General features: G+C 45.8%; 2 protein-coding genes across 11 annotated transcripts in view; one reads left to right on the top strand and one right to left on the bottom strand.

Annotated features, from left to right (window-relative positions):
- NCOA6 (nuclear receptor coactivator 6) overlaps positions 1–6,237 on the top strand; it is a 137,510-nt gene extending 131,273 nt beyond the window's left edge. For all 9 annotated transcript variants that reach the window (XM_060188646.1, XM_060188648.1, XM_060188645.1 and 6 more), the window contains one exon: positions 5,678–6,237. In XM_060188646.1, the coding sequence (XP_060044629.1) occupies positions 5,678–5,721 (44 nt within the window). In that variant the 3' untranslated portion in view covers positions 5,722–6,237. The remainder of the gene's footprint in view (positions 1–5,677) is intronic.
- A 1,423-nt stretch (positions 6,238–7,660) lies between these two features.
- TP53INP2 (tumor protein p53 inducible nuclear protein 2) lies at positions 7,661–17,248 on the bottom strand. Of its 2 annotated transcripts, none has more exons than XM_060188643.1 (4): positions 17,012–17,248; positions 12,293–12,465; positions 11,618–11,786; positions 7,661–10,997 (listed from the first exon to the last, which is right to left on the bottom strand). In XM_060188643.1, the coding sequence occupies exons 2-4, from the start codon at positions 12,414–12,416 to the stop codon at positions 10,742–10,744; spliced, it is 549 nt and encodes a 182-aa protein (XP_060044626.1). In that variant the 5' UTR covers positions 12,417–12,465; positions 17,012–17,248; the 3' UTR covers positions 7,661–10,741. The 2 variants fall into 2 exon arrangements, with proteins under 2 accessions (XP_060044626.1, XP_016043427.2); XM_016187941.2 differs by having other exon boundaries at positions 11,618–11,906; positions 17,012–17,246.
- Positions 17,249–18,633: the final 1,385 nt, after the last annotated feature.

The following is an 18,633-nucleotide window of genomic DNA, read 5'->3' as shown; positions in this document are numbered from 1 at the left end:
CACACACATATAGTATTTACTACATATCAAGCTCTAGGTAATAATAGCAAAAGACCTAAGTCTCTGTCTTTATCACACTGACTATATGCTAACTGGAAAGACACTCATATAGTATGTTAAATGCCATGATAGCAAGATTACATGGTACTGTATGAGCATATGTAGCTGGGAAGTTTTGCTCCTCTGCAGAGTCAGAGAAGTCTTTCTGGAAACACTGATGCTTAGGCTGAGACCTGAAAATGAGGAAACATCATCCTAGATGGGTTGAATAAAGAATTCTAGACAAAAGGTTCAACATATGCAAAGACAGAAATCTGAGAGAGGGCATGAAATGCCTTTCTCCTCTCGGGAAATGTGCCAAGCTTGAGTAGCTCTGACTAGGTAAGAACTGAGATCCTGGCCAAATGCCTGATACCAGCAGGGTTGCTTTAGAAATAGCCAAATACTGTTGAGATGCCAGCCTGAAGACCAGAACAGGCTGAGTTGCACCAACACCAGGCAACAGACAGTGACCTGAAACTTCAGCTGTCATTGACAAATCATATTTCTGGGTGGAAATTTCATGATACCTCACAAAAGCCCCTGGGAGAGAACCAGAGGTCTATGGGTCATATACAAGGAAAGCAGAAAGTAGAATTCACGTTTACATCAGCTTGTCAGAATGTGAGGGGAGAAGTTGTGATGGACCTTTCTTCTCCAGGCATACCATGTCCATAATATCAGGGTCTTCTTAGCTATCCTGATTTTGTATGCAGAAATAGAACCAACACCATTCATTCATGGGAATAATTACCTAGCCAGAAACTTGTTTGGATGGAAGCTATCGAGAGAAAGCAAAACTTTTCTAGAGTCCTGTGAAGAGGGGGTAATCTATTTCTCTTCAATTTTGTATATTCATTTAGTCCCTCATTTTCTCAGACTCAAGATCTTGACTATAAGATATGGTGTGTAGTTTAAAACAGGAAAAAAAAAAATGTTTGACCTTAGAAATGTCACACACCACGTTTTTGGAACCTTGAACTGAGCCCAGAGTCTCAAGATAATAAGGGTATCGTTTAGGGTACTCCAGGCAGATGAGCTCCAGGAGATGGCCCACCTGGTAAAATGCATATTTAACTATGTGTTAGACTCTTGAGTTGACACTATACCTGAGCAACATGGACAGTACCAAGGAAGATCCATGAATAGTAAAACAGTGCTTCTCCCTGCCCCTCCTCCAAGGAATTTGAATTAGAAAAGGGGGGGGTTGGGCAGTAGCGCATCAGTTTAAGCTCATGTGGTGCAAAGCGCAAGGACCGGCTTAGAGATCCCGGTTCGAGCCCCCAGCTCCCCACCTGCAGGGGAGTCGCTTCACAAGCAGTGAAGCAGATCTGCAGGTGTCTATCTTTCTCTCCCTCTCTCTGTCTTCCCCTCCTATCTCCATTTCTTTGTGTCCTGTCCAAAAACAATAATAACTACAACAATAAAACAACAGGGCAACAAAAGGAAATAAATAAATACTGGGAAATAAATGGACCAGGGAGGTAGCTAAACCAGAGAGCTCCACTGATAATCCTGGCTGGCGGGAAGGGGGCGAGCTGAGTCTACACCTCAACTTGTGTTGCATCGTTTAGAAATCAGCCATGAAAAAAATTAAGATTATTTTATGAGAGAGAAACCAAAGCACATCATAAATGTACCAGTAATGGAACCCAAAGCTTCATGTCTATAAAGAAAGCATGTGCTCTCCTCCTAGAGTCATCCCCCACCACCACCAAAACAAGTCATGCAAATTTTTTTATGAAGTTTCTGGAATTTTTTTATAATTACATATACATATGTAATATATATAAATATATGTATAAAATATATGTGAATATAATATATATGAAAAAAAAACAAAGAGCCAGGTGGTAGCACACTTTGTCGAGTACACTTAACAATGTGCAAAGACCTAGGTTCAAGCCCCCAGACTCCACCTGTAGGGGGGACACTTTGCTAGTGATGAACCAGGTATCTCTCTTTCTCCCCCTCTATTTCCCTTTCCCTTTCAATTTCTCTCTGTCATATCAGATAAAAGTTTAAAAAACAAACACAAAAAGACTTCTGAATAAAAAAAATGAAATGATTAAGATTCTAAAAAATTATAAAATTTCCCAGCTTGTAAAGCCCACATCTAGATAATAACAAAGATTAAATATTGTACCTTTTGCATAATGATTTATCTAGAACAAAATTAGCAAAGAAGGTTTAGTTGCCTTGTGCTATAGATTTGGCCGAATTTGGGGCCAGGTGGTGGCCCCAAAAGCTCACATATTACAGTGCGCAAGGACCCAGGTTCAAGCCCCAGGTCTCCACCTACAGGAGGATAGCTTCATGAGTGCTGAAGTAAGGCTGCAGGTGTCTTTCTGTCTTTCCCCCTCTATGTCTCTCCCTCCCCTCTCAGTTTCTCTGTCTCTCTCTAATAATAAATAAATAAAAATTAAAAAATAAAGATTTGGCCAAATTTACTGAAAATCAAAGTGAGAGGACCAGGTTGGGAAAAAATGCACTTATCAAACTACAAATTTAAATAATCCCCTAAAACATATATGAACAACAAAAACCTGAAAGACTGATATTGGCTTGGTTCTTTACCATATAGCTAGTTCTAAAATATCAGTGTAAGTGATGTGACTACACCATTAGTCTTTAAAGTATTTGTATGTAAAGACATTGATTTATTAAACCTTTGACAGTTTGGAAAACTAAAGAATTTTCAACAGCATATATAGATTTTTTTTTTCCTTGCAAGTACAATATGGTTTTGATGGGGAAGAGGGAGACCTGGCAGTGGGCTTGTGTACAGTCTGATAAACTAGGCAGGAACAGACCTGATGCATATCCTGAATGTACCTTTAACCATTATTACATCCCTATGTTTCCTTACCTTAAAAAAAAAAAAAGTATAATGGGGGTCTGGCAGTAGTGCAGCGGGTTAAGCACATGTGGCAAGAAACACAAGGACCTGCATAAGGATCCCGGTTCCAGCCCTGGCTCCCTACCTGCAGGGGAGTCACTTCACAGGCGGTGAAGCAGGTCTGCAGGTGTCTATCTTTCTCTCCCACTCTGTCTTCCCCTCCTCTCTCCATTTTTCTCTGTCCTATCCAACAACAATAATAACTACAAGTACAATAAAACAATAAGGGCAACAAAAGGGAAAATAAATAAAAATAAATAATAAAAAATGTATAATCTAGGGTTTTTTGTTGTTGTTGTTGTATTCAGTAGAGCTGTAAAAGTTGTACCATCTTAGAGGGGATATAAAATTGAACCTCAAAACTCACCTTTTCAGACAGATTTATAAAGATATCAAACATGACTTTTCTGGGTAATCCATATGGACTAAATTTATCCAGAGAAAGTAAGTGATAGAGACTTTAAAATCAGGTTTATAAGGGTTTTTTTTTCTCCTCATAGACATATAAAAGTATATCCATATAAAAGTATATACCTCTTTCAATCCCTGTCCCTAAAAACTAAAAGATTTTTGCAATTTTTAGCACAAATTTCATATTTGCTCATGGTTGCACTTATCAACCTCAGAATCAGAGGCAGTCTGCCAAACCATTGAATGCTTTGGAACATTGACAAATAGAAATAAACAAGAGGCAGGGGAGCCTGAGATTCCACCACTCTCCACTTCTTTTTTTCTCTTCTTTCTTTCCTTTTTTTTTTTTTTTGCCACCAGGGTTATTGCTGGGATTGGTGCCAGCACGACAAGTCTACCACTCCCAAAGGCCATTTTGTCCTTTTTCTTTTCTTTTTTTCCTATTTTATTTGATAGGTCTGAGAGAAATTGAGAAGGGAGGGGGTCAGAGAAGGAGAAAGAAAGAGACATTTGCAGACCTGCTTCACTGAAGGTGGAGAGCAGGGGCTTGAACCTAGCTCCTTGTGCAGGTCTTACACATAGTACTATGTGCACTTAACTAGGTGTACCACTGCCCGGCCCCATCTCATTTTTCTACCTGTGTGTTTCTCAGACACACCATTGTATCCTTCATCTTTATACAAAAGTGAAGCTCAAGATTCCATTCATAGGAGTCAGGCAGTAGCGCAGCAGGTTAAGTGCAGATGGTGCAAAGCCCAAGGATCTGCATAAGGATCCCGGTTCAAGTCCTTGGCACCCCACCTGCAGGGGAGTCGCTTCACAGGTGGTGAAGCAGATCTGCAGGTGTCTATCTTTCTCTCTGTCTTCCCCTCCTCTCTCCATTTCTCTCTGTCCTAACAATGACGACATCAGTAACAACAACGACATCAGTAACAACAACAATAATTACAACAACAATGAAAAACAACACAGGCAACAAAAAGGAAAATAAATATATATTTAAAAAAAGATTCCACTCATGACATGAAAATGTGTATCTATCTGTTTCATTTATTTCATGACATGGAAGTATATTTTTCTAAGGATGAACACAAGTGACAAATCTGCTACAATGAAAATGAAGCCTGACAGCTGACTAAAGAGTTGATTAGAGGGCTGGGCAGTGGTGTACTGGGGTAAGTGCACATTGTACAGAGCACAAGGACCTGCACAAGGATCCCTGTTCAATCCCCCAGCTCTCCACCTGCTAACAGCAGTAAAATTTCATTTTGTATCTACATTGTGTGTCTGGGTCCTCAAAATATGTTACATAGAAAAGGGGGGAAATGCTTAGAATACTGAACTTGACAGCGTCAGAAAATCAGCCTAATTTCCAGAGTTGGGTCCAAGTTATTCATCTTACACATTAATGTGCTAGATAGAAAACACAATTTTTTCTTTGATGAGCACTTTTAAAATATTACTTTCATATGAAAGCTAAAATACCTAGTATAGAACAACATGAAGAATGAGGATTTTTTTTTTCCCTCAAGGATTATCAGGCACTGAGCCCCAGCAATAACCTTGGAGGCAAAAAAATAAAATTAAAAATCCCCAACACTGTACTTAAAAAAGATGATGATGGGGAGCCAGGCAGTGGTGCAGCGGGTTAAGCACACATGGTGGAAAGCGCAAAGACCGGCATCAGAATCCTGGTTAGAGCTCCTGGCTCCCCACCTGCAGGGGAAGTGGTCTGCAAGTGTCTGTCTTTTTCTCCCCCTCTCTGTCTTCCCCTCCTCTCTCAATTTCTCTCTGTCCTAAACAATAACAGCAACAATAATAACAATGATATACAAGGGCAACAAAAGGGAAAAAATAATGAAAAAATAGTTGATGATAATACTAAGATTCATGGTCACAGTAGAGCCTAAGTATAGCCTGCCCCCCCCCCAAAAAAAAGTATATGCTGTAAAAACAATAGTATGATTCTAAAAAACATTACTTCATTGATTTCTCACCAAAGTCTTGTCAATTTATCCATCCTTTTATTGGGTGGTTGCAACTGATGGTGGAAATTGTGGTGTTAATTGCCCAGTTAAAAATTCCTACCTTGCTACTTTTTTCAACCAGGAACCAGGTATATGCCTTACCATGATCATATCCCATTTTCCCAAAGTCCAGGCCCTAATATCTGTAGCCCTAATGTCTGTAGCCTCTTTCCACATTAGCCTAAGACCCTTTCCACAGAGTGCCCTTTTTGAGGTCCTTAAGCTGATTAGGACTACACTTGGATCAGCCCTGATTTAAAGTTGCCTCAGCTGAATGTGTCTTTCCTTTCCCCCCCCACAGACATAGCCGGTGCGGTGCAATCTAAGCGAAGAAAATCCAAGTAAACAAGCTGGACAGTGACTTGATACTTGTAAATGTGTGTGAATTTTACAGAAAGCAATTTTGAGCTGTGACTTTTTAAAATCCATTTCTGTACAGTTAGTCATTTTAATAATGTGGCCCCTTTTCCTAGTCTCTGCGACCTGTTTCACAAAGTACGATGGGAAAACAGCTGTTGAACCCTTTTGGTATTGCAAGATGGAGTTCAAGTTTCTAAAATGTTGCTGTGTATTGAAAGAAGCTAATACGATTATGTTATTAGTTTTCACATTTCCTAAGCAGCCTAGAGTACAGGGTGAACATTTTTAGATCTTCTAATGATGTATTGTGCTGTGGAAGTACTGTGTGTTAATAGCAGTAGTGTGGGCAAAAGGAGTCTTCTTACTTGGAAATGTAAATAATTTTACTATATAGTGTTTTGGATGTATTTGTTGTAGAAATGGACCAGTGAATAAAGAGAATCTAAGGGTTTCTACAATGTGAAATACTGAATGTGTTAAATAAATGTCATTGTCCTAGAATATACATGCATATTAATAGTAACATTGGTGAGTTTACTGAATGAGAAAATTCTTTATTTGAGCCATAAATGAATAGAACAGCTTTCTTTGTGAATTAGAATTTCACTCTGTCTTCCTCGTTGCACTTGTGATGCCCACCTGGTAAGTTAAAATACCCACTAGTTCACTCTTTTTTTTTTTTTTTTTTTTTTTTTTAGTTGCCACCAGAGTTATTGCTGGGGCTCGGTGCCTACAAGACAGATTCACCACTCCTGGCAGCCATTTTTTTCTTTCATTTAATTCTTCTATCTTATTAGATAGGGCAGGAAAAAAAATTCTGATGGGTGTGGGAGGCAGAGGGAGAAAGATACCTGTAGACCTGCTTTACCACGTGTGATGCTTCCACCTTGTAGATGGGGAGCGAGAGCTCGAACCTGGGCCCCTGCACATTAATGTGTGCACTTAACCAGATGTGCTACCGCCCCAGATACCCACTCATTCTTGACCTTGAAGAAACTAGCCCTTTCATCACTTTTCTAGGCACTTTGATATATGTTGGTCAGGTTTCTTTTGGTTTCAAATAACAGTCAACTAAAAAAAGAACCAGGTGACAACCAAGCTTTGTTCAGGACAGGAAGTCATCAGCAACCCAAATGGCACTTAATCTCTCTCATTCCTCTGCTTGCAAGCAGCTGATGGATTGCTCCAAAATAACTTTACCTGTTTATATCTCTTCTGTTTAGAAGATCAGCCCAGATCAACCAGCATGATTCTTTTTAATAGCATCAAGAATCTAGCCCATTTGGGATCAGCTGTGGGTAAAGCAGCTCCCAAATAAGAGCATTTTATATACTTCAGAAATGCCTACTACATTCCATTCATTGGCTGCCCAGTTTGTTGTTTGCTTCAGGACTAGGAGTGACCTCTCAGCAATATGCCCACGTTTTCCCTTTCCTGACTCAGTATCTCCAAACTGGTAGTCTCCAACCTAATTGCTTTTGCCCTCACCCTCTTTCCTACCTTCACAAGAATTAACATTTGGACTCCAGTCCTGATCTCTAACTCTGGATCTCAGCCTTCTGCTGTGTCTTAACAGCTACACATACATTCCATCCCTTTCCCTGCACTGCCTCTGTGCCCTTGCCTAACGCAGTGCCTGAGACAAAAAGGATGGGTTGGTGATTCTGTCATGCTTTTACTCTCATCTCTGTTTCAATTGTCTTAATATATATGTGTCTTAACATTGTAACAGTCTCCTAAAAGTAGTTATTTATGAGTCAGATCCCACATTGTCTGGCTGTGTTCCCAGTAAGCTTAGCTGCCCTCTTCCTTCTCTGTATGACACACACCACCAGAACCAAAGCCAACCAAATAATAATACCTTATACCAATACTGTACTTGAGACAACAAAGTAATTCTACTTTTAACAAAGGCAAAAAAAAGTGCTTTAAATAGATTTTTATTTATTTTTCTTTATATTAATTTTTTCTCTCCCATAGAGGAATAACATTACAATCTAACAATCTGAATCTTGTTACACACATACACAGGCATGCCACGTGACTGAGTCGAGGTGGTTGTGTCCTTGAGTCTGTTGACATGTTCCAACATGGTCAACCAGAGTCTCCTCATTTCAGCCAGTCTCAACACAAAACACCCAAGAGAGATGTACTCAACTTGTTGGTTCCATTTGGAACTAGGGAGCAGGGTAAGAGGGAAGATATAAAGGGTAATGATGTGTCTGTATTCAGTCCCCTCAAGTAAAGCCACATGGATCTGAGGCATCCAAGAGCTCTGGTGGGGTCTTGTTGCACCTAAGACATTATGAGTCAGAGCAAATCGATCAGGGTTCCGGCAGGGGCATGGGGAGCAGGCATACTCCAAAACAGCAGCAAACTGCACTCATACACACGGTACTCTGCTTAGGGTCAGACTGGCAAAGACAGCAAAGTGACACCAGAGCACTCAGACTTACTGGGGAATAACTAAAAGTCACCCTTTGATGTAATTGGGACTCACTCTAAAAACAGGTCCCTCTGACATACTCAGTTTTGGCAAAGTGCTGGTAGTACTGACATTAATACAAACTAGAACAAACTTCTCCAGGGTTTCTGAAAACATCAGTCATGAAAGACTATCTAACCCCCTCCTGTCTTAAGGTTGCATAGGACTTTGTGAATTCTGATTCCCTTCATGTATTCAAGTTCTGTGGTTTTAAAAAAAATCCTGAAGCATGCTCAAGGCGAAAGGCACATACACAGTCAATACAGTATGAGGAGGTCTGATGCTTCAGGAGTCAGACTAGCAGGAGACTGAGTAGTGTTGGTTCTTAGAAATCTATACACAATTAAAATATTGCCACACTCAAATGCTATAGAATCTATAGGAAAATACAAAAAAAAAAAAAAAAAAAAAACCATGAGCCTTGCAACCGGCCAGATGAGATTGGAGGGCTCTAAAACTATACTAGCCTCCAGAAATAGGGATAAGGATGGGGGCTTTTGAAATTTGAGCCAAATGCCCTATAATTCACTTCCCACATCAGAAACATGGACACTGCCCAGGACTGAGCCTAGACCCTATCTGATATTGGAATAAACAGGAAGAGTTGGGGGTGGGGGGGTCAGCCCTTGGAAATGCTGAAGACCCTTAAGCTAGCTGTGAAGTGTGAGTAAGAAGTAGCTGGAAAAATAAAAGTTTTAACAAGAAAAACCCTGGGGATAGGAGTGAAGTTGTCCACTATTAGGGCCTGAGTAGACAGGTGTGAGGATTTCCAATCTGCTTTTAGTGTAAATTTGGCTTACTTCTTGAGATAGCAGATCCCAACAGAGCTTTTTCTATCCCCACCCCAGCATCCATGTGGTTAGCTCCTGCCGCCTCACCCCTCATGCACCCCCCACCCCCCCAATGAGGTTGAGAGTTATAGGATCAGGGAGGACAGCTGCCTTTACCTTCATGAGATTTCACTTTTCTCTAAGCCTCAGCATGGCTATGAGGCCTGGAAACCTGGAATTGGATTGAGGGGGTAAGACCTATGTTAAAATGTAACATGAAATCTTAAAAGTATCAAGGAAGAAAGAGCACACACTAGAAAAGGACAATTAGAAAGAGGAAAAAGGAAGCAACTCGGGGCTGTTGCTGGTGTCTGATCCCAAAATTCAACCCCACCACAGGAAGGGGAAAGCTAGCTGCCCCGGTCCACTGTTTTCCTCCAGGGATTCAGGTTCCTTCCTCCAGGTACTAACTGGAGGAGAAAGGGGAAAGAACCATAGGGAACCCCAAAAGCCTAAAAGAGGAAGAAAGTCCTGGGGGAGAAAGTGAGGAGAGGCCCCCTGAAGACCCTGAACCCAAACAGGGACTATTTGGGGATTAGGCTTCCTCTCCAGCAGTGTTTATTATCTATAGTGGGCAGGGTGTGAAAGACCAGAGGCAAGATGAAGGCTGAACTGTCATTCTTGGGATTGCTTCACCCCAGAATTGAGCCTCCCCAGCATAATTCCTCTGCCCTCTTACTCTGGAGTGTGCCTTTTTGCTGTCTAGAAGCCTTCTGGCCTGCATATCTCCTAAGCTGGTTCTAGCACCTTAGGCATGTGAACATAGAGCCAGGATGGCAGGGCCTTGCCCAGCCTCTACTCCTGGAGTGACATATTAGAATAGGGTGGCAAGACTAAGCCCTTCAAATTCAGGGGCCTGCAAAGGGGTGGATTTCAGGAAGAGATTTTGGATGTGGTATTAATAGGAAAGGGAAGTGGGGGTGGACTCCAGGCTTCAGCCTGAGAGCAGAGCTTGGCTTCTCTGATCAAGCAAAATGTCAGCTCCCATGATGCCCTGCTCCCTACAACTTCTCAGTCTGTCCAGTCTACATCTCCAATGGGCTGCCTCTTCCCTTTGACTCCCTCTGTCTTCTCCCTCTAATTTACTTCACACAGTCCTCTTCCACATACTTTACCTTTCCAGGCCTAAGCAAGTCCAAGGAGCACAGCCCCCAAGGGAGAGGGAAGGGAAGACTAAAGGCAGAACCCTTTAGTTCCAGCATCTCCTTCTCTTCCATTTGGGAGGGAATTAATTACAGGGAATAATAATGGAACAGGGGTGAGTATAGCATCAAACATGAAAGATGGTGAGGCTTATGAAGAGGGAGCAGAGGTGGGGAATGAGCCATATCTGGCACTGGAAGAAACTCAGAAACAGGAGTGGCCAGAGGTAGAGGGCTAAAGGGCTAAGAATGAAGGGGAATGTCAGGCCAGAGACTTGGATGGGGACCAGAGAAAGCAGTGTGGGGTGGAGGATGTAGGGCAGGGTGTATGTGTGTGTGTGTGGGGGGGGTGGCAGAAGGTGGGAGGGGGACGGGTCAGAAGGGATTTGGAGGCCAACTAGAGAATCAAAAGGGGAAACAGGAGCTGGAGTAAGGAGGGCTACCCCACCTCACACTTAAGGAAGGAGGTTGTCTCCAACCCTAGGCAGGCCTTGGAGGGGGTGGGGGCGGGCAGGCAGCCAGGGGCTGTGAGGCCGCCGTGTGGAAGCTCAGTAGTTGAACTGGCGCTGGCACGGCTGGTAGACGAAGCTGCCCTGGTGCTTGGGCCGACGCGGACGGCTCTCGCGGGCGCGGTTCTGCCTCTGCACCACCTTGGCGCTCAGCGCGTGGCGCTCTGCTCGCTGCCGGGCCCGCTGCAGCCGCCGCATCTGCCCGGCTTTCTCCAGCACAGCAGCCCGCGCCGGCAGTGGGGCGGCAGCGTGGTGCAGGGCTCGGGGCTCGCGGCGGGCAGGCACCACCAGCTCCCTGCGGGGACAGAGGGGGACTTAGTCAGGGCCAAACACTGGAAAACCTGGGAAGGGATGGGGTGGGGGGGGGGGCTGAGAAGACACTTGGTATTTATCTCCCACACCCCCCACCCCCAGGCCTGTATCCTCGCCCCAGAGCTGGGCTGTCTATGCTCAAGGATGGAGAGGTGCCCAAAGCCCTTCTTCCAGGTCACACTGGGGGTGCCTCTCAGGACTAAAGCTCTTATAACAATCACCCCAGACCCTTGGGAGGCCAACTTTTTCTAAGCCGCCCAATGACTTTATTTTTTTCAACTTATAATCAATATTTTTTCATGTCTTTAAATTTGCGAGATCTATCTATCTATCTATGTATAGATAGTGATATGCACATTGACTTAAGTGCAAAATTCTAGAAGCCCCACCCCCTTGGCGCTCTGGCCTCGCCCCTACAACCTTCAAAACGACCTGGCTCCCCAGGCCCCGCCCCATGAGCCCCGCCCCATGAGCCCCTCCCCGCGACCTAGGCCCGGCCCCGTCCGGATAGTGCAGGGCTGGCCAGCTCGGGGTCTGGGACCCTGTGTCCTAGGCGGTCCCCTACATCTCTGAGACGTCCAGGCTCCGCCCCGGCCCGCTCACCCCTCGCTAAGGTCGGCGACAGGCAGGGCAGCGTCCGGGGGCGGGGTGGGGGGCCCAGGCTCCAGCACTATGGTGCTGCCGGTGACGTAAACAGACATGCTGGGGTGCTCGATGAGGAGGTCCTCCAGCGGGCTGCTCTGGAGGCGGGCAGGCCCGAGGCCGGGCCCCTCTGCAGTAAAACAGGCGGGAGGGGTGACAAACCAGCTCTCGTCCATCAAGGAGGGCGCGGGCGGAGGGCGGCCCGCGGGGGCAGGGGCGACCCCGGGGCTGGGAGGAGCTGCGTAGCTGTCTACGGGGCGCGGGAGGGAGAGCCATGCGGGGGGCAGGGAGGGTGCAGCGGGAGAGGACACACACACACACCGGACACAGGGGGGCGGGGAGAGAAAGGACATCGTTAGTCAGACCCGCAGCTCTGCCCGCCTCACCCACGGTCACCCACAGGTCAGGAGTCTCGACATAGGGGCGCGTGAAGTGTGGACCCCAACACTGGCCCGGAGCATGCACGGTTAGCAGCCGGGTCCTGATGCCTCCAGCATCATCACTTTAACCCCAGTTTGCCCTGAAGGCTTGGGGGGGATTCCCTGACCCCCTAACGGCTCCCTTCCCATCTGCTCCTCGGCCACCTGCCCTGACAGTTCATAGGCCCAGGAGTCAGTGTCCTGACCCCGACCTCACCCGGCAGGTCAATGATGAGCCAGCCGTCCACTTCATCCTCTTTGGAGACGAAGGCTCGGGGGCTGTCGGGGTCCTCTGCGGGTGGAGGGGTGCTAAAGAAGAGGCTGGTGAAGCGCTGGAACATGGTGAGAGTGGATCTGCCTCAGGGGGGCGCCCTATGGCAATGTAGAAACCTGGGGAGCACAGAGCAATAGTTAGGTGCCACAAGGATCTGTGAAGAGTTTTGTTTTGCTTTTTTACCAGAGCACTAATAAACTCTGGCTTCTGGTGGTGCTAGGGATTGAACCTGGAACCTTTGGTGCCACAGGCACGAATGTCTTTCTGCATAGCCACTGTGCTATTTTCCCCAGCTGAACAATGCTATGGTCTCTTAACTAGTTTTCTTAATTAAAATAGATATATATTTGAATATATGTAAATATATATATTTAAATTTTAATTAATTAAAATTAAAAAGGGAATATGCAGTGCTGCACCTGGTTGAGTGCACATACTACCATGTGCAATGACCTGAGTTCAAGCCTCCAGTCCCCACTTGCAGTAGGGACGCTTCACAAGCAGGGAAGCAGGGCTGCATGTGTCTCCCTTTCTCTTCCCCTCTCTATCTCCCCTTTCCCTCTCAATTTCTTTATGTCTATCCAATAAATTAAATACTTAATAAATAAAAATTAAGAGGGAGGGAAATTTTTAAAAAATTAAGAAGCAAGTTCTCCCCTTACCTGCAGGGTGAAAGCTTCATGAGTGGTGAAGCAGGGCTGCAGGTGTCTCTCTGTCTCACTCTCTATCTCAATATCTCCCTGTCTCTATCCAATAATAAATATATTTTTAAAAAATTTAAAATATAAGTTCTACAGGCAAGGAAGAAATTGTCCAGTGTTGTGGTTATTAAATATGACACTATTCTAAATAACTTATCTATAATTTCGTACGAGTTGTGAGTCTTAAGAGTTGTGAGGGAAAAAAAAAAAGTTGTGAGGGGGAGTCAAGCGGTAGCATCGGGTTAAGCGCACATGGCGCGAAGCCCAAGGACCGGCATAAGGATCCGGTCGAGTGTCGAGCTCCCCACCTGCAGGGAAGTCCCTTCACAGGCGGTGAAGCAAGTCTACAGGTGTCTTTCTCTCCCCCTCTATGTCTTCGCCTCCGCTCTCCATTTCTCGCTGTCCTGTCTAACAATGACGACAACAATAATAACTACAACAAAAATAAAAACAAGGGCAACAAAAGGGAAATTAAATTAAATTAAATTAAAAAAGAAATTATTTTCTCTCTTTTACAGGTGAAGACACTGGGCTCCAAGAGTAAGGTAATTTTCCCAAAGTCTCACAACTAGGTAAGATTTGAATCCATGCAGCCAGATTCCAGAGGCTGCACCCATAACAATATACTCCACTGCCTTTACTGGGTAACTGTCTAGGTTAGGCACTACAATTTGGTGGCCAGGGGCCATGACTCAAGTGTATTTTTCTTGATTTTCATCATAATTTCCTAACCAGTAGTCCTTGACCTCAGGGATTAAGTCTATATGGCTTGAAAAGTTCTAACTAGAAGAAATCTCAGAGAACTTCCATCTCACTAGGCCTCAATTGTGTCTGTCAGATCAGGTTCCAACATCCTATTCCCACAAATCCTTCTCCATCCCACCCCTTCTTCCCAAATTCCAGCTCAAGGACATAATCCCTAACTAAGAGGAAGAAAATCAGCTCTCATGGCCCCTGGAGAGACACTAGAACAGTGACAGATAAAAGGAGAGAGCAGGGGAACTGTCAGACCCCAGAAACCCTTAAACAAGAGCAGGGAGAGTCAGACCAGGATGATCTGACACTCCATCAGTCCTTTTCTGGATTAAATGAGGAAAGAGACTGCTCCAGAAATGGAGACACAGAGGTGACTGTGGATCTCCCTTTCTGCCTACCTTTAGACTGGGCTAGGGGCTGCTCCCAGGCCTGCTGGATGTCACTAAAGGCTAACCCAACCCCATTTGTCCTTTTTTTTTTTTCTGTAATTTTCTTTCTTCTTCTTCTTTTTAAACATAATTAGTTTATTTGATTGGACAGAGAGAAATTGAGAGGGGAGGGGAAATAGGGAGAGAGATCCCTGCAGCACTGCTCTACCACTTGTGAAGCTTCCCTCTTGCAGGTGGGGATCAGGGTCCTTACACATTAACATGTGCACTTAAGTAGGTGTGCCACCACCCAGTCTATCTCATCTGTTCCTTAAGATGGCTTTGCTACTGATACCCTTATCACCTTCCTCATGGTATGTTTCCAAGCTTCCTATAGAATTCCTTGGGGACACATCCATACTACAGTCCCTGGAAACACTCTACTCATACTGCTAACTCACTTGGGGGTTATTTCTGTGTTTGTTACTACCATCCCCATTCCCTGGGAATGTCTTCACACTCACTATAGAAACAACTTCATCCCTTGAGAGTAGTTCTATATTTTTGCAGTCCTACAGTGGGTTCCAAAAGGAAGTGCTCCTTTGGCACTGGCTTCTTGGTGGGAGATCTGCTGGGATCATGAAAGGCTGTACACCCCTCCCATAAGTAGTGTCTGACAGGTACAAGCTGCATAGCCCAGCCTATCTGTACCACAGAGAGTGACTCAGTTACCAAAAATCCAGAAAGCTTAGCCCCTCCTGAAGGAAGGTGAGCTTGGAGCCTTAATGGGTTACACCCTCTTTCTAAGAACCTTCTGCATTCTTGTAGAAGATGGGGGGAATTAAGAGCTATTTCAAGGACCTTCATATTTACCCAACCCATTTTACAGCCACAGAATCAAAGGACTTAAGTCCAAAGACACACAAATACAGTGGCAAAGCAGGCCTAGTCCTAGGTCACTGGTGTGCACAATCAGGAAAACCTTGCCAAACAATTTCTGGAAATATTCTAGTGATCAGGGGAGATAGGTCAGACAGGGACTTTGGAGGAGTTATTGCCCCTCTCAGAGGCCCTCTGCATGCACAGCTATAATAAGGGCCTAGGGGGGAGTTGGGCAGTAGCGCAGAGGGTTAAGTGCAGGTGGCGCAAAGCACAAGGACCCGTGTAAGTATCCCGGTTTGAGCCCCCGGCTCCCCACCTACAGGGGAGTCGCTTCACAAGTGGTGAAGCAGGGCTGCAGGTGTCTGTCTCTCCCCATCTTCCCCTCCTCTCTCCATTTCTCTTTGTCCTATCCAACAATGACGACATCAATAACAACAATAACTACAACAATAAAAAAGGGCAACAAAAGGGAAAAAGTAAATAAAATATTTTTAAAAATTAAAAATTAATAAGGGGCTAGGGGTCTCTGGCATCAAGATTCATCATGTATTCTCCACAGCACCCACTGTATACCAGAACCTGCTTTAGGCCTCATCAAATTACAGACACATTGAGGTGAGAGAGCCTGGGGGTGGGGTGGGGAGACTGCCTGCCTGAGGTCACACAGCAAGTTAGTGAGAGAGCAAGAAGTGACAGCAGCACAAGGCAGCACCTGCCCTCTCCTCTCTCCTGACCACTGCAGGAGCCTCTCCAGTCTTTCTTTCCTAGTCCTGCCAGCTTCCTGGTTCTCACATTCCCAGTTCTGCTCTAGGGTGAACCATAACCTGTAATAACTATACTACAACAGCCGTGCCCAGAATGCTTTTACATTGAGCCTCCAGCCACTTCTATTCCAGCTCATCCCTGAGCAAAGCTTAGCTGGAGATAGCACCCCTGGTCCAGCCTCTAGGTCAATCTACTTGGAGAGTCAGAAGCTCTCCTCTTCAGCCCTAAGAGAGGGAGAGGGTAGCAAAAAGCACTGTGTTTTCATCAGCATAGGCCTGGTCCATCTCTCTAGCTGACAGCTTTGGAGACTGAGGAGTAACTTCATGAAAGGCCAAACACAGGGTACTCTCACCACCAACCCACCCTAACATCAGCCCTGGAGACATCCTGTTGCAGCCAATGACTCACCTTTCTGTGGTCAAAATAGCAGGGAGGAAGCTATTTTATTGGACTCTGGGCCTTCCCAGTACTAAGTGCAAATCAGGGCCACAAAAGGGGACCCAAACTCCAGAGACTTCTGGACAAAGATCCAGATAAAAGGAGACCTAGGAACCTTATCTGAATAGTGCTGAGCCCAAGGTTGGAGTTCTCAGTAGAAGAGTGTATATCTAGTTAACTTCTATTAAGTTCCTACTGGGTAAGTGACCTCAGATAATGAATGCATCTGTTACCAGTAAGCAGAGAGTGCAGAGGCTGGAGCTTCAGGACCGCTCCAGAATCTGATGCCCACTACCCCCACTTGCCTAACCTAGACTTAACAGCACGGTCAGAACCCTCGTCAGATCTTAAAAAGGAAGTGGGAGATCAGATGCCTGACCCCAAACTTGGATTAGCCCAGGAAACTGTCGAGGCACCTCCGGGACCACTTTCAGTGTCCCTCACCCAAGGGCCCAACCCCGACCTCGCCATCCCCACCCCCACTCCGGGGCCATCGGAGGACAAGAGACCAGAAGTGGTGGTGGGGGTCTTGAAGGGGGAGATAGAGGGGTGGTGCTGGCCTTGGTGACGTTTCAATGTCATATGCAAATAGGGAGACGTCATGGTCTACCGGGTGTGCAGCAGCCAATCCAGAGACGCGAACGCAGCCCCAGCAGCAGCCAGCGGAGACAGACAAAGACCCCGGTGCAAGGGGCGTGGGGCGTGTCCCAGGGCGCCGGGAGCCCCTGGGACCAAAGCGGGTCGGGACTCACCTTGGAGCGGGGGTAGCGCGGCGGGGGGGGCTGGGGCGCTGAGGTAGTTGTGGTGCGGAGCGTCCCCGGCTCGGCGGCGGATTACGGGCCGGGCCGCATCGCGGGAGCTGGGCGGGGAGGCTGCGGGCTTGGGCAGCGGACGCTCTCGGGGCTGCTGCGCTCGCCCGCGAAGCTTTGAGTCTGTGCCGCCGCTGCTGCTGGGCTCACTGCACAAATTAGAACGTTCAAACAGCTGATTGTGACGTCACAAAGGGGCCCGCCCGCTTCGCGTCACTGGTCGGCCGAGCGGCAGCCAATCCCAGACTGCGGGGTCCCCCCTCCCGAGATCCCCCCCTCCCCGGTTCACTGGCTGTTAGCTCCCAGCCCGACTCCGAATTCCTGGGGGCGGCTTGGAGTGGTGAATGCTAGACACTTGGACTGCCTGACCCGGAGCACCCCCTCAAACCTCTTTGAGGAAGGGTCCCCACTCCTTATAGGCTCCCCATCATTCTGTATTACTCCACACATCCTGGTGCTGTAACCCCTCCACTGTTCCCTGGATCCTTCCACCTGCGTCCTTCATCCAAGACCCCAATCAGTACCCTTTTCTCAACTCCACACCGTGTCCTCACACCTGCATTCTCCCCACCGCCCGCCGCCCCCCAACAAACCTTTCCGTCTCCTTTCTCTCTCCCCTCCTTGCTCCTGTTCTTTCTACCTCCCCACCCCATTTTTCCTCTGCTCAGCAGACCTGAGAAGTGGGGGTACATTCTCTTTACCTGGTTCTGAAAAGAACATCCGGGAATGTAGAGGACTTGATTAGCCTAATGGGAAATATTACAGAGTAGTACTTGGAGAGGAATTGCCCTGGGCTAAATAAATATTGACTTAGAGATAGTTCTGTGCTCTATGCTGGGACGGTTTTTTTGTTTGTTTATTTATGCTGGGACGGTTTTTTTGTTTGTTTTTTTATGCTGGGACGTTTAAACACCTTATTAATCCACGTTAAATCCAACTACCAGAGCTGACCAAAAGAATGACCCCCCCAAAAGGTTCTTGTTTATAAAACACAAGCAGCTCAAAAATGTCGCTGCTACTATGTAAATTTATATTCAATAATGCATTCAACAAAGACTGAATACTTATTGCTAGCAGGTCACCATCCTACCATTTACTGAACACTTGCTGGGTTCCAGGAACTGTGCTAAAATGCTTTATATGTTGAGCTTTACAACAAGCTGCAAAGCAGGTACCTCCGTCTCTCAGTTGAGGAAATAGACTGAGAACCTAAGTGATTTCCAAAAGATTCAAAACTATAAAAGACAGAACCAAAATGTGAACCCACAGTTCCTGACCCCAATCTTGTCTACTCTGTACCAAATTATCTAAACCTTGCAGAACTTCAAGTTCCCTTTAGAGACCTGGGCCCAGCCCTGAATGTCCCAAATATGTGATCACAAGTTATGTTACCTCTGTGGGTCTCAGTTTTCTTAATTACCAGATGAAACAGTTAATCTTCCTTCTAGAGTTGACATAGTAAAATTTGTTTAAACTCCCCACCCTCGGAATTCTGCCAATCCCACTTTTTTAAGCATTCAGTTCCCCACTGTGACCTGGGAACTGCCATTGGGAACCCACAGATA

The sequence above is a fragment of the Erinaceus europaeus genome, chromosome 1 (genome assembly GCF_950295315.1).
Source record: "Erinaceus europaeus chromosome 1, mEriEur2.1, whole genome shotgun sequence".
Classification (NCBI taxonomy): domain Eukaryota; kingdom Metazoa; phylum Chordata; class Mammalia; order Eulipotyphla; family Erinaceidae; genus Erinaceus; species Erinaceus europaeus.
Note: the sequence above shows the minus strand (reverse complement) of the source record. Positions and strands in the feature narration are given on the sequence as shown.